We start from the raw sequence: 21,755 nt of genomic DNA on the forward strand, positions 1-21,755 counted from the left end.
ATTGTGTAGGATTATTGGGTTTTTTTACTCATCACATGAGTCCTTGTGGATTATGACATTCCTTTATGAATAAGCAAAAAGTAGATGTACTGCAAAAGAGGTCCTGCTCAGTGACAAGCCTGGACTGCTTTACCTATTTCACCATCACTTTAACAAATAGCTGAAACAGTTTCATTGCCAAATATAGGACTGTTGGGAGTATTGTCTACGTAGACCTAGAGAAACTCAGTTGGATTTTCAAAATGCATACTGTGCTCTTGGTCCCTAGGAAAGGGATAGGGACTGAAGTCAATGGAGAAAACTGCCTGTTGCCATAGAAATAGTGTCTTCAGTCAACGGCTGGTAAAAAATTGTGTTTCCTAGCCGTCTGCCTACCCCACGCACTACTCTTTCAACTGAAAATGCTGGCAGATAGCATCTTTCCGAAGTGAGCACGTTCATCATGTGTTACAAAGACTCAGCCTGTAACAGTTTCAAAGATAGTTTGAGTTTGTACAGCTCATTTATTGTATGGAAAGGTATTTCTCTTGTGTTTTGCCTTCCCTGGCTTCCTTTGTCCCAGACTACTTGACCACAGTGACATTGGCCTCACTCCAGGGACAAAATGGGAGCAGGCTGTGAAACAGGTGAAAGGTCGTAGGCTCTGATGCTGCTTATTAGCATTGATGAGTTTTTTTAATGAAATGCTTAGCAGGACTAAACCAAGAAAGGAGAGGACAAAATGCCCCTTGTCACTTAAGATTCTCTTGGACTGCAGTTCCTTTTGGCAAGGGTTTACCAGCTCTTTGGATAGCTGAGCGAAAGGAAAGAATGAAAGGTATCATCAAAGAAAACTGGTGCTTGCTGGATTCCTGCAGGACTCTAATACAGTGATGGGGAAAGAGTCCAAGGGTAAAGAACTGATCTGTCTTTGGAAAAAGACTTTTGATCCTGATGATTCCAAATTTTCTATGTAGCTCACTGAAAACCATAGAGTAAAGATTCAACACAGGCAGCTGGAACTATATTGGTTTTATTCTGGTAAAATCCTCTTGCCCTACTGCACCATAAGCTTTTTACCTTGCTGCTTTTCAAAGTAAGTAACCATCTTGTTATTTACCTTTTGATGCCAATGAGAATTCTCTTGATGGAAAATTACTGTATTTCTGAGGCTTCTGATAACTTGAAAGAATGGACTGTCAATACGGGGAAAACAAAAGTATTCAAGTATCCATGCCACTTTACAATCTAATATACAATTTAAATAGACATTATGGTTATTGTTCCTGTGCTCCTTGTTTCTCAATGAATATTCTGTCACTTGTTGCTGATCATACAGAATACTTGAGGAGAGGTGATAAGAAATCAAGCTGAAATTTTTGCTTGCCTAATAACCCTGGCAGCTCCAACAGCAGCAGTTCTGGTGAGAGTGCTAAGCTCTGGAGAACTGGCAAGCTGGCTTGGCTCCAAATGGTTTCAATAGGAACTCTTATTGAGGAGGAAATTAGGATAATTGTGCCAGTCAAAAAGACATTTGAAACACTTGTGCTTTGTCTGCTGCAGGGTTGTCCATGTTCCAGATGCCACTTGCTCCTATACCTTTGGTACAGACATGGGATGGGCTTTGGCAGCCTCCAATGGAGTTTACCAGAAGTGCAGTTTTCTTGTAGAGCTGGCAGGAGAAAATGTTCTTTAATAGTCTGCAAAAGAGCTCTCTGAGGGGGAGGAAGGGAAGGAAAAGGGGGTAATTTCCCAGTTTTGTCCAAGTACTTTCTACCTTCCTTATTTAAACTTACTGGAAGAGAAGATATTTACAAAGATGACATCCTTCTCTTTGACCTTTTTTTGGGCATTATGTGGCGGGGGTGGTTTTCCTCTTGCAGAAAAGGTTTTCTAAGCCTCAAAATAGGAGGATGCCTGGAGCGGCAGAGAACTGGAGGGTTCCTAAGAACAGACGCTGATGAGTGCTGCTGTAACCAAGATGGGTTGCCTCTCCTAGTTTATGCAGTCAGTTATTCTCTGGTACTTGCTGTGTTGTGTGCTGCGATCTGCTGGTTATATTGCTCAAAACAATCCACAGAGCAGGAAAACTGCGGTTTACTGTCATGCATATGGACTGAAACAGCTTCTGAAGTCATCACGTGTGCGTAAGGTGGGGAGTTGAGAAGATGACATACTAAATTGCTGGAAAAAAAAAAGACTGGGAATGAGAAGTACACAACATCACGGATGACGGAGGTAACGCAGAGGCCCTGAGGAGTGGCACGGGAGTGTGTACAAGGCATGTCTCTCCAGGTCTGCTGCCGCCTGCTGAGGGGTGAAGTGGGTCCTCACGAGATCAACTTACAATCAGTAGCTACAGCAGGGTTTTTTCCACTGGTTACACATCTTCCTTAAAAACTTTTCAGCTCCATCAGTTGGTAAGAGTCTGTTAATGGGAAAGAGGAACTGCTTGATTATTTGAGTTTTGCAGCATTGAAGGCTGTTTGTTTCCCCTCCGTGTTTGTAGCCAAGCAAATAAAATTTTGCTTGGCTGCAAAGCTAAACTTTTGCTCTAGCAAAATTTAGCTTTTTAAACTACTGAATTCATATCCTCTTGTGTGCAGAGAAAAGTTTGAAAACAAGCTGTATATGCTCACACAGAGAGGTTTTCCAGTAAAAACACTGAATTCCCTTTTTATTAAAAAAAATAGGAAAAAGAACAAGATGAGGAGAGATTTTTATGCAGAGTTGATTCCCTTACAGACTAGAGGACTCTTTTTTTTTTTTTTTTTCCCCAAACATCTCTTTAAGATGGATTTTCAGTTGCCAACAAATATATTTGGAAGTGAGCACCTTCCCATGAGCATTTTGCACTCCTTCATTTTGTGGAGTTTTCTTTTGGCTAGGTGAGTGATGCATAAAACCGCCCCCATGATGTTACTTTGTGAAGTCCTGCTGAAAGGATCTTTTCAGTGTTTTCTGCAAGAGCCAAACACTTCTTTTCTCTGGAGAGAAAAATCTGCCCCAGGGATTCCAGTGCGATGGGAAGTATGTGTTGGCGGGGAGCGCCACCGCTGGGCTGGCGTCTGTTCTTCACTCTCTTCTGCCTTTTAGATCTACATTTTGCATTTTCTCTCTCTGGTTTAAACTGTGGCTTTGGGTTTATCTATTTACACACACGTTTAATGGTTGGACTAGATGATCTTCAAGGTCCTTTCCAACCTAGTTGATTCTGTGATTCTGTTTGGAGCCACAGGAGAGCGAACCAAGCAAGTGAAGGTGTATATCGCCAAAGAGCAGCCGTGATGGAAAATAACAGCTCTATGAATCTTCCCAAACCCTTAGTGAAAGCTTTTTAGCTTTAACACCCTTTAGTCTGACATCTGTCATCTCGTGGGTTGCTGGAGTCCCTTTCAGGTGCTGAAGCACTGGCAGGACTCACTGACAGCGTAAAAGGCTCTGTGGGAGCCTGAATTGCTGCTTCAAATTTGTTTCAAAACTTTTAGATCTTTTCATCCCACTTGAATCTTATTTTACCTCCCTTATCTTATTTTACCACTGTGTTTACCATCTTAACTGCTCTATTTTTTAAATCTGGGTTATTAATTAAAGCAGTGATTTCTCCTTTGAGTTAAGTGAATCAATTTTGTGATCGCATCCGAGCAGAACATTTTTGTGTACTTTGTTACCACCAAGAGCCAAAGCAAAACTTTGCAGCCCCAAATGTCCCTGCCAGGAACAAATGGCCAGAGCTGGGGACAATTCCTCGTGAGGCAGCTCTGTTGGCTGCACAACAGTTCGGTTGCCCAGCACTTGCTGTTATCACAGTGATCAGGATCACGTGAAGAGGCGGGGAGTCAGCCCTGCAGAGCCTGGGTGGCTTCTGGTGTTGCTGGTTGGATCCTGGGAACTTCTGCCCCGATGGCGTTTGTAACCCAGCATCAGATCCAAAAGGTAAGGAACTGCCCTCTGGGGAAGGAGCCTGTCTGTAGTGCAGCCGGTAACGCTACTTGTGGGATAAGGTCACTACTAGTTAACCTGTGGTCAGTTCTGGCAAAGATCTGCTTTACAAACACTATATTCTTCTCAGCTTCTTGTATTACGTTCATTTTGAGTGTGTGAGGACCCCGTCATGGCTACAAATTCTTCCATCGGGCAACTTGTCCTGCAGAGCTCTTGGAGGAATTTCTCTCATGCCCTTCTGTCTCTGCTGCTCAGCTCTCATCCGTGAACTCGAAATCTGCCTGTCGAAGGATAATCTCCAGGGTATTCTATATAAAGAAACAGTAGTGCCAACAGAGTTCACTTCATTTTGTAAGGGATTGTGTAGTCATCTGTGAGAAATCACCCAGGAATTGTTCTCTTAGAGAAAACAACCCTTTTCAGCTTGTAAAGGAATCTCATTCTTGTTTGGGGTGCAGGTATGACTGCTCTGTTCGTGTTAGCAGGCTTTGTAATTTAATAGTTGCTGGTTGTGTATCTTAGGTAAGATATCCTTAAACCACAGAGGCTTTAGTGATGATATCTTCTCTGCTTTGTGGACTGAGAGGTTGAGATATGTCATAACTGAATGAAATCTGAGCCTGTTAACAAACTATCTTTTTTACAATAGAAACCCTTCCTGAAATTAAAAATTACGAGCATGTTGTCCAGCTGCAGAGCTCTAAGCTGGGATGCTTTTCACACTGAGCTGAGGCACAGCAAAGGGTCAGAACTGTTTTCTCTTGCTTTGTGCTGCTCCCCTGAGGACCCTGGAGGAGAGCAGTCACCCTGTCTCTTCCAGTTCCGCGAGGATGGCTTCCTTGTCCTAGAACACTTTTTCACTGCAGAGGAGTGTGACAGCATGAGGAATCAGATTCAGAAAATCGTAGCGGAGATGGAAGTGCCACCGCACTGTCGCACCGAGTTCTCCACCAAGGAAGATGAGCAGCTCCAGGCGCAGGTACCGAGAGGGGCAGGGCTGTCCCCGTCGGGGTGCTGGAAGGGGAAAGGGAAAATGCAAATTGCTGTTCAGGATTCACTCTGGGGGAACATGACTCTTTCTTCTAACTGAACATAACGCTGTGAGAGGGACTTGCTCTCCAGCTTTCTACAAATGTTTGGTGGCGGTCTTATCAGAGGGTGAAGGAGGAGAAGCCACGTGTGGCTCTGCTGTGCTTTCAGCCCCCACGACTATTGCCCTGGTAGCCACAAGCATCTCTCACAGGTCACTTTGTACTTGTTCTGCAGACAGAAAATAGGTTATTTTCCAGGCAGCCAGCAAAAGAAAAGCAAGGGTAGCCTCTATGTGAGACGTTTTTGTGAAGTCCTAATCAAGGCCAAGACATTTAGCACTATGGAAAGCCTATTTATGAGTGATTTCTATTGACTGTGTTTTGTTTATGCTGCGGCTTGATGGGAAAAAGATGCAGGTGAGTGTTAACACTTTGATTGAAAGTTCATTTGTGTTTTTACAAGGATACTATCTTTACTGGGCTCTTATTCCTGGCAGGGTAGCTCGGATTATTTCCTAACCAGTGGAGACAAGATTAGATTCTTCTTTGAGAAAGGTGTTTTGGATGAGAAAGGTAAGCCCTGGCCTGAGTTAGCCACAGGGAGGGGACAGGAGAAGGCTGAGTGAGGGGCCAGGGGCCAGTTTCCAGCTCTAGGAGCAATTCCTGCTTTGCAAACAATGTGAAATTCTGGTTTTGTTTCATAGGTAACTTCCTAATTCCAAAGGAGAAATCAGTCAGCAAGATTGGCCACGGTATGTTTAAAGGGTAGGGTTTTGAGAGTGATGCAAAAAACAGATGTGGTTTTGAGACATGAGGATTTCTTCAGACCTACTTGCTATAAATGTCCTTGGCCATCTGACTTGAAACCTTTCTGAGCAGAGAAACAACTTCCCTCTTCTGTTGCTTCTCTGTGCCTCTTGGGGACGACTGCATCAAATATTGCAAACCTCACCCCCCCCTTGCCATTGTGGCCACGCAGCCCCTGTCTTTGCAACCCTGGGCTGTTTTACTCTTGGCTGCTGCGTTAAATTCTTCAACTTGATTTCTACACGTGGGTCTGCTTTTCCCCATGTCTCTCTATCACTGTCTCTGCAACTCTGTGCTGCCCCTCACTCTGCTGTCAAAGGATTTAAAAATCTTCCATAATGATCCTTTTCAAAAAACCCTTCTAGGAGGTTTTCAGATACGCATAGCGCAGAGTCACTGATACGTGAAAGTTTGGACTTCAGCCCTTGTCTCTTTTCTGTAAGAGATTGCTCTAATTTACCACCTAAGACTGGTCACATTCAGTACAGCTCAAACTGTGGTTCTGTGTCCTGTGCCATGGTGGGTTGCCAACACTGAAGCTGTTCTCCCTCCTTTGGTGTCACCAGCACCTTTTCTGTACCCTTATTGGTTTCAGTTTGTCCTATTTCCTCTCTTCCAGCTACCAAACTTGTGTTTGGATCCCTTTTGTTTTCAAACAATACACGGAAAATGAGAGCAGGGTTCACTGTGTCTCCAAACACGTGAACTTTGTTCAGATTAAACTTCACTAAACTTGGAAATTCAGTATTGAGAGTTCTTGGTTCTTTGGTTTTCTCAGAACGACTTTTGCCCTCCCAGTCCCCCTGTCATTCTGTTACACTTCAGCTTTTTCCCAAGGGAAGTGAAAACAACTTTAAGTGCCTGCTGACTCAGCAACTTAACAATTCAAAGGGCTTCTCTAGGCTTTTTTTTGTAATTACTCCTTTTGGTCGAGTCTTGCCTCATCCCTTGCTCAGGAGCAGCCCCTGCTGGACCCAGTCGTGTGTCCTCGTGGCAAATTTGGTCGCGATGAGACGGAGGCACGATTCCAAGTCTTTGCTTTATGGTTTTGTCAGAGCTGGGCTGTAGCGAGCGTCTGTATGCAACCAGCTCTGACCTGTGGGCTGTGGCTCTCTGCAGAGGGCACCAAAAGTAAGCCCTAGCTCATTTTTGCAGTAATTACCTTTTTGGTAGGTCTCAAGAATTGTGTTGTTGAAGGGTGAATTCACCTATGTGCCTTAGGGTCGTGTATAGTGGTTGTTGTGTTGGCGTTTGCATGAGATAACCACATAATGCTCAATTTTTGTTCACTCTGTTATATGCTATTTTTTATACAGTTGCAGTTTGTGGCCAGTGAGTGATTACATTTTTGGTCTCTAAAGAAGATTGTACAAATCTGCAAGTGTTGTATCACCTTAGTCATGATAAGCCATGTATATCCACTCTTGGGAGGGATGAAAGTTTCTGGCTGCAATTTATCTTGCTTGGCTGTCATCTCTGCAGCTTATCATTGGGAGGTGCCAAGTTCTCTTCTGTTAATGAACTCTTCAGTCTGAGCTTCTTCTTTCCCCTTAGCTTTACATGCTTATGATCCTGTCTTCAAGCAAATCACCCACTCCTCCAAGGTGCAGGTGAGCTGTTACTGTTTCCTAGAATGGTCTGGGGAAAAAAACATCTACTTGTGGAGCAGTTAATTTTCTAGACTCCCAAGGATAGTAATTTTGTCTGTAAAAGGAAATTTAAATATCTTCAAAAAATAATGCTTTGTAATGTTTGCTGTTCTCTGCACACTAATCTTGGAAAGTTTTCTTGCAGGAATTGGGAAGAAAACTAGGCCTTGAGAGACCAGTAGTTGTGCAAAGCATGTATATCTTCAAGGTACAGTAATTCAAGTCGTATTGTCACTCAAGAAATAAGACCCTGTTACGTGGGTAGCTGTGAAACACTTTTTTTCACACATCAACTTTCTTTCCTTGCAGCAACCTGGCATTGGTGGTGAAGGTGAGATTTGTGTTATCTCTTTATCACTGCAGATAATACTCCGTTAGAAAAGGAGTATTACCAGGAAAAAGGCTCAGAATCAGACTTAAGCCTGTGAGTTTTGTGGTCCAAACCTTAAAATTATTAAAAAGCATCCATGTTTTCCAGAAATGTTTCTACATCACATGCGACTTGAACAAAGAGCTACTTTTACATTTTGCAGTAGGCTGAAAGGTGGCATTTTTATGGAAGATTTAACATGTACAACAGATAGGTGGGCAGGGTAGGTCAGGTCAATAACTCAGGGAGAACAAACCTGCCGTCCTGGTGGTACTGAGTTCCTCAGGCATTAAAAGACCCTAACGACTGTGTCTCGTTGCAGTGACCCCGCACCAGGATGCCACCTTCCTGCACACAGAGCCTCTGGGCAGAGTCCTGGGGTTCTGGATTGCCCTGGAGGATGCCACGCAGGAGAACGGCTGCTTGTGGTTCATTCCTGGCTCTCACACCAGTAAGAGTCGCTGGTAGCTTGGTGTGTGCTGTGAAACTCTCTCTTGTCTTGGTTAAGGGTGGAGGGTAACACGGACTGTGTCCTGTTCTCTGCATCTCGCAGTGCCTGCACAAACACACTACTACTCTTATTGTTGAAAGGGTGACTTTATTTACTACAAGGATCTCCCCCTGTGCTGTTGTCAAATCTACAACCACATATTTCAGCAGGTTATTGACTGTTTCATTTTGCTCTTGGCTACCAGTCCATCGCATGATCACAATACTTTTTAATAAAAAATAGGTAGTATACATGACTGACACTGTGTCTAGTTTTGATATCTAGCCTAGAAACAAAGAATCCAGGGTACTGGGGCAAGGAAGGACAGTCCTCCTGTATTTTTATTTACTTCAGAACCTGTTAAGGGGAGGCCTATTAAAACTGATCCTGAATCTTTCCTTTTCACCTCAGTATTATTTCAGAAGCTTCCCCTGCAAGATTCAGAGTCTTCCTTGCTAGGCCACTGAGATTAAAGACTTTAATGTAAAGAAAGTCTTAAACTACTGCGTCCTTTCTTCCTGTAATGAAACACGTCACTGCTATATGTTGGTGCTCCTTCCACAGTTTTGACTGTAGCCCCGAAAATGTTTATCAAGTCTGATCTGGACTGCAAAGAGTAATAATCCTTTGAGAGTAGGAGTACACTGAAAAAATCACTCTTCCCCCCTTCACTCACAAAACTTTATTTTCCAAGTTGCATCCCCTTCACAAAGATCTCCTCTTTTGCCCTGGCCAATAACATTTTTAGTCCTGACAGACGTATGTGAGGGGAATAAAAATCCTCATACACACACACACACAACACTGTCAAATATTGGTCTGAATTTCAGTAAACAAGGAAAGCCTCCCAGCCTACGCAAGGATCGGTTGGACACCATCCAAGCCATCGGAGAACTGTCAGTGTCCCAGGGAAACACACAGACAAAACCAGATGAGTGCAGACTCATGTAATGGTGGTTGTGACCGATGGTAGTTGCTGTGTGTGTGTAACCACTAATGCATTACCAGCAGAGTTTTCTGTTTTTCACTACCCCTAGGGCACACTAATCAGCTTTAAACTGTTGCTCACCTCAGCATTCACTCAGTGAGTGTAATCATAGTGCTCTTGAGGTTTGAAGGCATTCATCCCTCATAAATTCTGGAGCCAGCTGCACTCTAATTGCAATTTATGCTCTTATAGAAAAGAGAAATGGACCAAAGGTTGGCTTTGCATAAGTGTATGACTATTTGTCTTCCTAAAGGGCTATGTTGCAATGCACAGAAAGAGACAAATGCAAACAAAAAGCAGTTTATCAGTTTCTGCCATAGCTGGAAAATCCTGAATATTTGCTTATCGTACAAAGCTACCCAAATTACTAAGGAAAAAATTAAATATATTATAATAATAAAGTTCCTATCATTGCCAAGAGAAATCACACTGTTCCTCTGCTGTGCAGAATGTAGCTAGCTGTTTAATTTTTATGTGTGTTTGCTTATTCTGTGGATTTGCAGGTGGAATTACCCGGAGAATGGTCCGTGCACCTTCAGGTACCTCAACATGTGTAGAGTTTGTAGGGTCAGAGCCAGGCTACGATGACAGCCAGTTCATACCTCTGCCTATAAGTAAAGGTAAAAACAACCCCCAAACAAGTCTGCTTTACAGCTCAAGGAAAAAACAAGAGTGCTAAAATTGTATTTTAACACTTTCAACTTCCCTTGTATTTTAAATCTAGCACTGACAATGTGAACAAAGCAATACGAATGTTTCTTTCAAACAGGTGGACTCATTCTCATCCACGGTGAAGTTGTCCATAAGAGTGAACTGAACAGCTCGGAGTCTTCTCGCCATGTGTTCACCTTCCATGTGATGGAAGCCAAAGACACCAGCTGGAGCAAGGAGAACTGGTAAGGTTGCCATCCTAACAAGCAGCTGAGGAAACTAGAGCCTTTTCAATGTAATAGCCAGGATAAACTTTTATTGGTGGTCCTGCCTGTCACAGTTTCTGTTGGTAGTATTGATGTCACACTGGTAGAATTGGAATAGCCTCTGAAGTCTTGTTTTTACCTCTTCCTTACTTCCTAGGCTCCAGCCAACTCCTGAACTGCCTTTTCCATCGCTCTACACTTGAAGTTAATGATTGGCTTCTGGAGTCAATAGTTGATCAGTATTCCTTTCTGATCATTTGCTCATGCTCCCTTTAAATACAACTTTCACTGGATCAGCTCTCAAGATTAATTTCTCCTCTTCTCAGGACAAGGACCCTTGACACAGCCTGCCTTAGACAGAAGCTTCTACTACAGCATGAGCCCTACCGGTATCAGAATAGTTGCCCAGTCCTTTTGGTAAGGAAACTTCTTCGGTCTTGAGAATAGACCATTAAAGACCATTGCACCTTGACTGGGACCAGTTAAGTAGTATTTCTTCTTGCAGATACTCAGTATTTTCTTCTGTTTAAGTTAAGAGCTTGTCCAGTGCATTACTTGGCTGTGTCAATCCCAGCAAAGCAGGTGAATGTGTCATGTGAAGATGTCTGACTTTTACCCTTAAGTCCCTCTCCTATTGTTTAAATAATAGTGATTAAACAGAAACCTATTGTGGGCAAAATGAAGCAGGAAGTCTACTTTTGTAATCTTTTTTAGAATACTTTTCTAAGTATTCTAGCAAACTGTGGCTGAGTGTTTGATCTCTGGGTGTGTTGATTAAAAATATTACAGTTCTTAGAGTCATGCTGAAATTATGAAAACAACCCCAACCAAACTCCTATCATTTAAATAAAAAAATAAAAACTCTCCTTTTCATCTGCTTCATCTTTTGTTTGAGGAAGACACAGTGTGACCTTCTCCCAACAGATGAGGCCAGCACTAAGTTGTCTGATGACCGCTTTGAACTCTCAATGTGAACAAGAACAATTACTATCCCCAAAACCCCAGCAAAACCAAACCAACTTGTAGCAAGGTGAAACCTAAGAAATGTAAGTTACATCTGAGGGAAGCTCAAGCCTGTATCCTAAGCTGAACAGAAGCTGTGTAGGTATAATTTCATTGGCACTGGTGCAGTGGCAACCCTGAGATATGAGCCTGGTATCATAAATGCACTAATTACATCTTAGTAACCTTAAGACTGCTCAGAGTCCTGGCAGAGTGAGCCCCAGTTCTTACTGACTCATCCCTTTTCAAAAGGCATTTGTTTGTGAAATAGTCAAATTTGGTTTCTTTATGGGAAGAAGTTTGCTTTCAGCCCTTTGGACTTTAGGTGATGCAGAACTGGTTCAGTAAAGCAAAGAATTCATCGTAGAGGAATGAATGCTCAGGTGGCTGGGGTAGGAATCAGGAAGCTGGGTAACGGCAACAGCAGTAACATTGAATTCAAAGTTTCTGCACGTACAGCTTCTGCCCTCCCCTACCTTTTCTACAGTTTGTTTGAAAGCTGTAAGTGGGGTGGAGGGGAAAAAGGCTTTAACTCCAGTACTGAAGCAAAAGCTAAAGCTTTTTCTGTATCTTTCCATTAGAAGTAATAATATAAATAGCACCTTTCTGCTGAGCAGTGATAGTTTGTCCTCTGATTATATGCACTACCACCTGCAATGTACAAAACCATCTAGTTCAAGTGCATAAATAAAAGCAAGAAGCTGGCTTGGACTTGCGGGATTTCCTGTTAAATGTGAAGGAAACTCAGTCTAGCGCAATTACCGACTTTGGTTTCCTACAGAGAGTATCTGATAATTTATTGTGTTAACCAAAACCAACTCTGGACAATTTAGACATCCTCAGGAAAAGCAGTATCAAATCTCAGGAGCCCTGCCCGGGCAGGGGGGGTAAATTGGGCAACGCTGCCTCTTGGCTAATTGAGTCCTGGCTTGTTGCAGGGACAAACACAGTATTAGATTCTGGGGCTAATTTTGCTGGCTGGCTCTGCTGCCCCAGAGCTCTAGTTTCACTCCACCCTGGTCTTATTTTCACTCCTAAGACACAGTCTCAGGACTAGGACTGCAGGATGGTATTGTGTAAAGTATCTTGGACTTGCACAAAACTGCTCCCAAAAGTAAGGAAGTGTCAGAAGTTAACTTCACCCTGCACACAAGAATCGTGGAATGCAAATTTTCTGCTTGGACACTTCTCAGGGAAGGGAAGGGGCAGGGAGGACGCGTGCTAATGCGTTTTGTACTAATGGACCCTTGACAAACTGATGAGAAGAGATTGTCAATACAGGAGTGTTTAATACATAAAAATGAAGTGGGTTTTTTGGCCACAAAATGGTAGGTATAGCTTGAATGAAATGGATAGAATTAAATGGCTTTACTCAATTTGTTGGTAGAAGCATTTTTATAAATTATTTGATTAAATATCTAGCTGAAAAAAATGTGAAAAGTAGAAAATTGTAATAGTATTAGAAAAGTTTATTGACTTTAACAGATTTTCTGCTTTCAGGATTAATGTATAATTAGTTTCATCAGTGACTGTTTAGCTTTTTCCCCTATATCGAATATTATTCCAAATGAATTCAGAGTTTAAAATCTTGAAAAAGATAAAACACTTCTTCTTGTTGCATAAACCTTCAGGGCTAAAACTGCAACCCCCTTGTTAGTAGTTTGGAATAACCAGTCTGGTACATTCTCAGATCTCCCCCCCCAGCCTGGATAAACTCAGCTGTTACAGCTACAGTCTGAAGCTGTGCTTGTGCATCGCAGTGCATTAGTTGATGGTGACTGGATACATTTGGACCGTCGCACTCACACCCTCACAAAACATGGTTTAAATGGTGCTAATGCAGAAACGAGGAGTCCACATGCTCAGTAACACAAGATGGCAGGACTCAGTACAGCAAAACAAGTTTTGGCTCTGATACAACAGAGAGGCAGCAACATCTGAGAGGTTTGCTTATTTTTTTTTTCTCCTCTAATTGACTTACCTCTTCTTCCTCTATTTCCTTTGCTTCCGAGTACCTAGCAGAAACTTAAATTGGATTATTAAACACAAATGCTATTTTTATCAGTCATGTTTGTGTTCCTGTGAGAACATAAACCAACTCATGCTGTTTTAAACAGGGAAAAACAAGACCAAACCAAAACCTTTATTTTAAATGTCTCTTTCATTTATGTTTTTAACAATTTTATCTGCTGTACCAAAAGCAGTGTTTAGATCAGCTTTGAGCTCTCATTACAGTACATAATCTTTTACCATTTTTTCTCTAGAAAGGGAGAAACCTCTGTTCCTGTAGTGCTATGCCATAAACATTATGTGGAGGTAGAGAGGCAACAGCAGGTTATCAATTTGGGTAGTGTAAGCTTCCAAAAGAGAAACTAAGCTCACAGATGCCAGAATCCAAGCATAGCTGGAGTTCAGATTCACACTGCTGTCAAAGATCAGAATAAGAGCCACAGCAATGATCTGAGCAAAAATAGCTGTCATTGTCCCTTCAAAGGTCTTCTTTGTTCCCGGCCATTTGATTTCCCCCATTGTACTGCCAAAAACAGAGGCAATGGTGTCTCCTACCCCTACTGCCAGTACCCCAGAGTAGGGGACTAGTGCTCCTGCCCCAGACAAGGTACCTTTAGGAGCACAAGATCTAGGGAACAACCACACTGGGAGGGACATGCCAAGGAGGAGATAAATATGAGTCAGGATTAAAGGTCCACTGTCTCTTTCATCCAAGAAGAGAGACAGCAAATACCTAAGGGTTTGGCCAAATGGTTTGATCCTGAAGTACCGAATATACTCTAAAAAGATAAACACTGCCAGACACAGTACTGCAGCAACGTAGAGAAGCTGGCGGTCATAAATTAGTCCAGGAACATAAGTGGCTACAACAATGAAATGGAAATATTTCCTGGTTATAGTTGAGGCCTGGTGTTTTTTAGATTCAGATGATCTTTTAGCATTCTGGTAGAAAACTATGCCACATGCTGAAGCAGCCAAAAAGGTCCAATATACAAGAAGGTAAATTCTTGTCTGTGTCTGAAAGAGAAACTGGAGTAGCCAGAACAAAGGGTTCTTCTGGATCAGTCTGTACAGCCAAGGCATGATGACCCCTAAGCCTAGCACTGCTGTCATCATGTGGAAAAACATGGAGGAGATCCACGTACCCGAATCCATGAAAATGAAGAGCACAGTGAAAAAAAGCCCAAGAAGAACAACTCCAACAACTGCTACCAGAAGGAAAAAGTCTATGGGATCACCTCTGCCCTCGATTACGTTCAGTGAGCGTTTAATGAGCTGATTGAGAACAAAACTTATACCTCCAAGAACTAGCAATGCTTCTCCAGGAGTAAAACATCGAGGCAACAAGTACAGCAAGATCATACTGAGGTAGACAAAAATTAGCAGCACTTCTAGGACCTCTATCACTTCTGAAACAGTCAAAGAGTGCTTCATAGTATAGATAATTATACTGCCAGCAACACCAGTAAGTATGCAAGTGTTGGTTGGCACAGGTTTTGTGACGCCAACTGCTATTACAGACAGAAAGAGAGCAACCAGCATGCCCGTGGAAGCTACAACTATGCCAAAACGTTCAAAGTACACAATGCCAGCAGACTTGCACCGCTCCTTCATCACTACCCCCAACAAGGGGATGACCATGCTAGCTGGCAGGAGGCCGCTGTTCGCTGCTGTACGGAACTGGAATACGGCCCCACCCAGCTGAAGCAGCCGGTCCCATTTGAATTGGACATAAAAAGCCTGGACGGCGAGAGCGACAGTGCACCAGGAATACCGGTCCCACACCACTGCGTGCACGAGGAGAACGATGATGAACACGATCAGGGATTCTGCCAGCACTGGCTTGTTTAACATGATTCCAGCCCGACGTAGCTCAAGCTTTCAAAGCTTTTCACAGGAGTCCCGATGTGCTCAGTAGTTCCGATGTGCTCAGTAGTTGTCCATTAGGAAGAATTCCCTTTCATGCTACTGCAATTCCTATTTAAAAAAAAAAAAAAAAGCAAACAATTGAAGTAACTACCAGAAAAGCTGAAGCTTTCACACAGCTGTTTTTTTCTTAAGCTTAATTTAAGATGATAGTTATGTGCCAATTGTTAATGACAACATACAGGTGAATAAAAAAAAGAAAACCGGTGAGGTAACAGATCAGCCCAAACTGTTATTCCCCTCTGAGAATTATAGAAGTCAGCCTGCAGCGACAGAAACGAACCACTGAATACTGGGGTATTCAGATACAGTTTTAAATATTTCTGTTGCAGTGTCTTTGAATTGAAACGTGAAGCAAACAAGCCATAAATATTCCCTGAACACTTCATTGTGATGGTGTGAATTTGAAATATAGTTAATTTAAAAGTTTAAAGGTAATTTTAGAACCTAATTTTGTATGCAGCTTTCACTGTATTTTTACAGAATCTTCCTCCTTTTATTAGTATTTCTCCTCCCACTGCTGTGCAAAACCCCCTCAATACTCTCTCCCCTTCTGTTACTGGTGTTATGATTGAATACTTCTGCTACTGGAGCAGGTGTTTTATAATGCTACATAGTATTTACGATAGAAGTACGAAAGAAAACATCATAGTCATTAAAAAAAATATTGTCAAATGGCATACTTTATCTAATTTTGATCTATTACCAGAACTGTCAAGATAAGCTAAGTTGGAGACCTGAGCACAGAAAATGAAATGAACAGACTTCATCTTGCCTGGAGCCATGACAGGATGTTCATCACACCCTGAGTATTAAGCAGCTTAAGTTGTTTTGCTTCTACAGCACTGCTGGGTCATATTTGTTACAAAGATATCTCTTCTGAAATACGCTTCTAGTCCATCTTGACATATTGGTAATACTCTGTTTAGGATGTGTTGTAGCCATATGATTTAACTATTATACAGCTTCATATGTGAGTAAATGAGTCTGATTTATTCTTCCTTACTTTTAAAGAAAGGTATTGGCTTCACTTCTCTTTACCCCATGGCACAGCCTCTTCTCGCTGTTGGCTATCTTGATTCCCATTTTCCAAGCGAGAACCCTGCACTCCTATTTTACACAGACTCTACATCTGTATAAATAAGTGAAATATTCTAATGTTAACAAATATTAGCAAGTCTCATCCCCAAAATGCATCATTACTTCGTGATTTGTTTAACCTCTGGTATGCACTATTTTCCTCAAATTATTCAAGAGTAAGTAAACCTTGTAAGCCATTCTTGATCATGATCTAAAGCTGTCATTGTTTTGTATATCCCCTTGTCTTACTGCATTTATAGCACTTTACCTTCTCTGACTCAAGGCTCGCAGCCAATGACAGCTGCATTGCAAACTAAGCTGTCCTTTAAACTTTTGGACTATAAAATGAATAGTTGAGATAATCAGCAATGCACACAATGACTCTATAGGTTAAATCATATCTTATCTTTTTCAATGTATTATGGGCATTTAAACATAGTGTAATTCTCACCAACGTTTATTGCTTTCTGGCAACCTTTACTTCTCCTTATCCATAATGTGATGTTATGTCTTAGCCATACCTACGTATGCCATTATACTGGCATCTCTTTTGGGTTCCTTTAAGGTATCAGTTTCTGTATTTCTGTTGGCAACAGAATGGCTGATCCAGTTGTATGTATCCCTGCTGGATAAGGTATCTTGAGCCGAAACTTTGGATTGCTTCATCCTTTCTGGCCCACTCTTAAGCTGACTGCAATAAACTCTTATCAAATTCTGCTTCCCCAGTCTCATCATTAATATCTACATTAGCCCTCTCATGGAAGCCTGGACATTTATTTAAAGTTCTGGTTTGGGTTTTCACCCAGTGTTGAATGGTGTCACCAGAGTATACAGCTGATCGAGATCTTAGTAGTAATATTGCTGGGTAACTATTAAAGTTTGTACCATTAAACTCCTTTACACTGTGGGTCTGGAGCATTTAATTATTTATGACTTTGTACTGAAAACTCTTATTATTAATAGATTGCTTTTTGGCATCCTTATTCATATAGCCTGAAATACTTGATTGCCAAACAACTTCATTACATTTACTGTTCCTATACAGCTAGATTGGGCCAAGTGTAACCTTTTTGCCATCACAATTAATTTTTAAACAGAATAGGAGAAGAATTAATCACATAGTCAATAAAACAGAACTGGCATGGGCAATGTCTACCTACAACCAATAATTGGTTTGGGGTCCCGCTCATTGTTTCTGAGGGCAGAAGTGGAAGCTTAAAGTTTGAGAAGAGGCAGGGTAAATACCACAGGCTAGTCAAAGACTGAAAAAGACCTCCCACTCAGTCTGGCAACTTTAAGGTTGCAACCCAGCTCTTGCATCAATAATGACACATGACAGCTTCCCCCAGCAGGCAACCTGCCAACTGGGCTATAAAACAAGAATTTCACCCTATGAAACACGGGTGTCTTACTGTAACAGCAGCTTTGAAAGCCACTGACCCGTGAATTTGCAACACAATGTATTTCACTGCTGAATTATTTCCTTGTGCCTGCTGCAATTCTCTCCTCTACCCCTTCTTTGAGGTAATGCAAAGCTCTTTTAACACTCCCGCTCTCTCACACATCGAACGGGACCCATTGCCCCCAGTTTCGAGCCGGACTAAGCGTTTTCTGCCCGTTTTGCGATCTGCATCCCAGCTGCTCTGGGTAGGGAAGCTTTCCTACTGACGTGCTCCCAGACGCCCGGCAGCCCTCGCCTCGCTGCCGCACCTGCCTCCTCCCTCTCTTCCCTGTGTCCTCCGCAGCGCTGCGGGCTCCCCTTGCCCTGTCCTTCCGCGCCGCCTCCACGTCCTCTCCCCCTCAGCCGCGGCACCCCGCAACCCAGCCTTCACTACCAGGAAGCTGAGGCGAGGAACGGGCCGCAGCAGGGATGATGGCCGCAACACCTCCCGGAAGGCGTCGGAGCCGCTGCCCGGGTGAGCGCCGGGTCCCGCCGAGGAGCTGAGGCCTTTCCCACCCGCAGCCCGGGAGCCAAGCGCGCACCCACCTCCCAGGACGCCGCCATCTTGGCACTGCTGCCTGTCACATGACCCAACCCGCCGGGTGAGGGCCGGAGGCGGAGTGGCGGCCCCACCACGTGACGATGGCGCGAAGGGGAGGGGGGGACACGGCTCCGCGCGGCGGATCACGTGAGAGGGGAGCAAAGATGGCGGCGGGCAGGCAGTGTGCGAGGTGCGGGGAAACGGCGGCGGCTGCACCGGGGCGGGGGGAAGGCCAGGGCGGCCCCATCCCTTGCTGCGTGCGGGCCCTCCTCTGCGGGGCGGGGGGACGGAGGAGACGGGCCTGTGGGGAGGGGGGGGCAGCGCCGGCGGGGGGGAGCGGGGTGGGAAGGTTTAACGGCAGCGGGGCCCGCGCCGGCCTGGCCCCGCCCCCCCGCGCGCGCTGTGAGGCCCCGCCCCGTCCCTCGCTGAGGGGCCCCTCGGGGACCCCCCAGGCGGTTAAATTTCGGTGTTAGGAGCGACTTTTTAGTGATTATGCGATTTAGTTTGCCGTATTGTAAAAGATGAAATGTTAAACAGAACTCTGTAAAAGCCTTTGCGAAGCTGGAGTCTCGATTTACGCTGACATCTCGGAGGTGTCTGTCAGACCTCTCAAGTCCCAGAGCTGCTCTCATGAAGAGCAGAGCATTTAAGGGTTGATTTTTCAGCTTTTGGACAACTCTTTGCAAATATAAAATTCAAAATAGAAATGTGGAAGATCTATAAAGGAAGTGATTCAATGAGTCCCAGGTTCAGTGATCACTTTAGAGCAGTGCTTTCATTTGTCCTGAGCACGTTTTTTGACATTTGTGGTAAGGTTTTTATGCTCTGGAGTGTTCCTAGATGTCTAATTTTTATTAAACGAATGCCTATAAGGCCTAATGGAAACAAGAACATCACTGTTACATGTGATCACATAAAGAGAGCTTTTCTTCCTTAGCTGTCTTGGAGGCTAATGAACTGGCCACAAACCATGGTCTGTTTTATTCACAGAAGAGGTTAGAAGGGAATGAAAAGTGAGGGGTTGGCTCTGCTAGACTGGTGCTCAGTTCGACAAAGTGATTATTTTCTTGGTAAAATTCTGTGGTGTTTCAGTGGTCTGTGTGAGCTGGAGAGGTTGCACCCACAGCTAGTTGCTGACCAAGTCAGGAGAGGTTCGTTAGCTTATACGCAGGGAGGTGCAGCTAACTATCGAGGAATTAGCAGGTAGAAATTATGTTGATAGGTGTACTGGAAATAATAGGTCTTGTCATTCATTTAAGTGGCACCATGTGTCAGAAGCTGCAGATGACTTTCACTGCCATAGTGAGTTATTTTGATGATGCTATTCAAAAAATAAGTTAATGAGTGTTCTTGCTTTTGTAGACAGTCTTTGTGTGGGGAGCTGTGGTGTTTAACTCCTGATTTGTATGATGCTGCTAACAAATCATCATTTGTCTAAGTTCCTGAAATACTCTTTTTGGCAAACGTCTTTTTTCAGAGCTGTTGTAGGGAGACTTATTTTTCTGGATGCGTACGCCAGGGTCAGAATTTGATCTGTAACACCTTATAGCACAGATTGGCTTTTCTACAGAGTTCTCAGGAAGAAACAAGAAGCTGAGGGTAAATGTTCTGAAGGCCTGTGGCAAATCGTTCTACCTTACGTAAAGGTGTTGCGATTTTTCACTTCACCCAGTTTTATGTTCCACTTAGAGTGAAGGATGAAACTGTTACGGAAGAATTTATTTGGAGGAGAGCATTGAATATAACTGAATAAAATAATGCTCTATACTTTCATTAGGTTTCTTATTACAAACCTCAGATGTCCAAGTAGCAAAATCAAATTGAGTGGTAAACTGATATAAACGTGATGCTTCTTTGATATGAGTTTGCAAGTCTTGCTATATCAGTTGTCACCCTCTTTGGGTCTTTCCTGGGTTCTTCCAGGACATGTGAAACTGGTCAGCTAAAAACTAATGTTCCTTAAATCATTTTTCTTGTATCTTGTATTGCAGCATGATCTGCTCCGAGTTAATTGCAGGTTTGAAAAGGTGTAAGCTAAATGGAAGCCTGAAATAGTATTCATTATTAAAATACTCTCCACCTTTTCCCTTTGTTTACAGGAGCAGCAGAGAATTATGGACAATTCTTCTGGGCAGATCAGCTTTAAGAGAACCAGTAAGTCTGTGTCTTGCTAAGCAGGTTTGCCCATCACTGAATGGACTCCATGGTCATATATATAATTTGTATGTCTCTTTGAATATTAGTGAGAATATGTTTTGCTGCTTTTCCCTCTTCCTCAGTGCAATTTTTGTTCCTCTGTCTCTGCTACTTGTTCATTCTTCCACTCCTTGTTTATAGCTGCTTCATGAACTACCTGGTTCTCTGTGTGGAGCGGACTCAAGTGCTACTTTCTAGACTGGCTGGCCTGGGGTATTCATGAGTAGTACAGCCTGCTTCCTTATTTTCAGGGATGGAGCCAGTGCTTTCAAGAATTTGCCCAGAGGTTGGAAATCCAAATGTTTCTGAATCCAGTCCATTGCCTCCTATTTCCTCTCCCTTCCTGTGATTAGGCAAGGCAGCGAGCTGTCTCATACAATAATACGCCTTCAATCAGTCTGAATCATAGATGCTTGTCTTGTGTTGTTCCTGTCTCTTTGTGGTGTTGGAATTTCTTTGCTTCGCTTAAATTTAACAGATCTGATAGGCAGCACTCTACGTTGAGGAATCTGTTCAGTAGTATTTGGTTCTTCTTTTAGGCACAGATTGCGGCAGAATTGAACAAACACTGGCAGAGATTGTTAGAGGGACTTTCATATTATAAACCGCCAAGGTATAGTAATTGCCTGATTTTTAGAAATTAAGCTCTAAAATGGGGTCTCCTAATAAGTAGAGGAGCATGTTGAATATTTCTCTCTGATTAAAAATAGATTTTTACTCTCTTGCGTGACTTGAGATATCAGGAGAGAAGTAGCAAGAGAAAGTACTTAATCCACATAACATTTTTGGGCATGAAATACAGACCAGAAAGAAGTAACAGCAGTTTCTGCTGTCATTACTAATGTTAGGTAGCTCTTAACGCTTGCCTCTGCTGAGCTGCAGTGGTCGTGTGCAAGTATACAGCCTGTGGAGAAGTGACTCCTCTTGACACTCAGTCACCCCAGAAAGATATCGAGGTTCCCCCACTGGAAAAGGTGGAAATGAATATAGCCTGCATTTATTATAGTAATTCTGGTTACAGAATATTGTTATATGAAATGTTGAAAGGCCATTGAGGAAAAAGCAAATGATCACTTTAAACTGGTAAAACTAACACCTTTGAAATTAAGCCTGTTTAGTTCATTCCTTGGGATTGCTGCATTTTTAATGACTCAAATTTCTTTTTTTCCTTAGTACAACTTCAGCAGAAAAAATAAAAGCTGATAAAGATGTATCTGCTCCACTGAAAGAGTTGGGTCTGAGGGTCAGCAAGTTTTTGGTGAGTGAAGGTGCTATATGATGATTTTTTATCCCTGCGCTTGGAATGCATTGTTATTGGGATGCTGATATTTAAGTAACCTTCTTCATATTGAATAGAAGCAAACTTAAGTGCCTTTCCGTTCA

General features: G+C 42.9%; 3 protein-coding genes across 13 annotated transcripts in view; 2 read left to right on the top strand and 1 right to left on the bottom strand.

Moving 5' to 3' along the window:
• The first annotated feature begins 7 nt into the window (after nucleotides 1–7).
• On the top strand, nucleotides 8–11,041 carry PHYHD1 (phytanoyl-CoA dioxygenase domain containing 1). 5 transcript variants are annotated; one of them, XM_074846791.1, is made up of 12 exons: nucleotides 8–2,399; nucleotides 3,790–3,915; nucleotides 4,745–4,903; nucleotides 5,453–5,528; nucleotides 5,660–5,707; nucleotides 7,317–7,372; nucleotides 7,557–7,619; nucleotides 7,721–7,742; nucleotides 8,104–8,232; nucleotides 9,763–9,879; nucleotides 10,029–10,155; nucleotides 10,334–11,041. In XM_074846791.1, exons 2-12 carry the CDS (start codon nucleotides 3,883–3,885, stop codon nucleotides 10,377–10,379), a joined length of 876 nt encoding a protein of 291 aa, XP_074702892.1. In that variant the 5' UTR covers nucleotides 8–2,399; nucleotides 3,790–3,882; the 3' UTR covers nucleotides 10,380–11,041. The 5 variants fall into 5 exon arrangements, with proteins under 5 accessions (XP_074702892.1, XP_074702894.1, XP_074702893.1 ...); XM_074846793.1 differs by lacking the exon at nucleotides 3,790–3,915; XM_074846792.1 differs by lacking the exon at nucleotides 3,790–3,915 and having other exon boundaries at nucleotides 8–2,217.
• Nucleotides 11,042–12,632: 1,591 nt separating this feature from the next.
• On the bottom strand, nucleotides 12,633–18,216 carry DOLK (dolichol kinase). Of its 7 annotated transcripts, none has more exons than XM_074846788.1 (3): nucleotides 18,182–18,197; nucleotides 16,121–16,246; nucleotides 12,633–15,165 (listed from the first exon to the last, which is right to left on the bottom strand). In XM_074846788.1, the coding sequence occupies exon 3, from the start codon at nucleotides 15,040–15,042 to the stop codon at nucleotides 13,471–13,473; it is 1,572 nt and encodes a 523-aa protein (XP_074702889.1). In that variant the 5' UTR covers nucleotides 15,043–15,165; nucleotides 16,121–16,246; nucleotides 18,182–18,197; the 3' UTR covers nucleotides 12,633–13,470. The 7 variants fall into 7 exon arrangements, with proteins under 7 accessions (XP_074702889.1, XP_074702882.1, XP_074702883.1 ...); XM_074846781.1 differs by lacking the exon at nucleotides 18,182–18,197 and adding an exon at nucleotides 17,635–17,891 and having other exon boundaries at nucleotides 16,121–16,819; XM_074846782.1 differs by lacking the exon at nucleotides 18,182–18,197 and adding an exon at nucleotides 16,716–17,891.
• A 109-nt stretch (nucleotides 18,217–18,325) lies between these two features.
• Nucleotides 18,326–21,755, top strand: part of NUP188 (nucleoporin 188) — a 29,410-nt gene continuing 25,980 nt past the window's right edge. The window contains exons 1-4 of the mRNA XM_074846096.1: nucleotides 18,326–18,366; nucleotides 20,276–20,330; nucleotides 20,912–20,985; nucleotides 21,546–21,630. Of these exons, the coding sequence (XP_074702197.1) occupies nucleotides 18,341–18,366; nucleotides 20,276–20,330; nucleotides 20,912–20,985; nucleotides 21,546–21,630 (240 nt within the window). The 5' untranslated portion in view covers nucleotides 18,326–18,340. The remainder of the gene's footprint in view (nucleotides 18,367–20,275; nucleotides 20,331–20,911; nucleotides 20,986–21,545; nucleotides 21,631–21,755) is intronic.

The sequence above is a fragment of the Strix aluco genome, chromosome 20 (genome assembly GCF_031877795.1).
Source record: "Strix aluco isolate bStrAlu1 chromosome 20, bStrAlu1.hap1, whole genome shotgun sequence".
Classification (NCBI taxonomy): domain Eukaryota; kingdom Metazoa; phylum Chordata; class Aves; order Strigiformes; family Strigidae; genus Strix; species Strix aluco.

Coding starts and splice junctions, on each gene's coding strand:
- PHYHD1 (XM_074846791.1), top strand. CDS start 3,883: ATGGCGTTTGTAACCCAGCATCAGATCCAAAAG. Junction 5,529..5,659: donor AGGTGTTTTGGATGAGAAAG/GTAAGCCCTGGC, acceptor TTTGTTTCATAG/GTAACTTCCTAATTCCAAAG. Junction 8,233..9,762: donor CATTCCTGGCTCTCACACCA/GTAAGAGTCGCT, acceptor GTGGATTTGCAG/GTGGAATTACCCGGAGAATG.
- DOLK (XM_074846786.1), bottom strand. CDS start 15,042: ATGTTAAACAAGCCAGTGCTGGCAGAATCCCTGATCGTGTTCATCATC.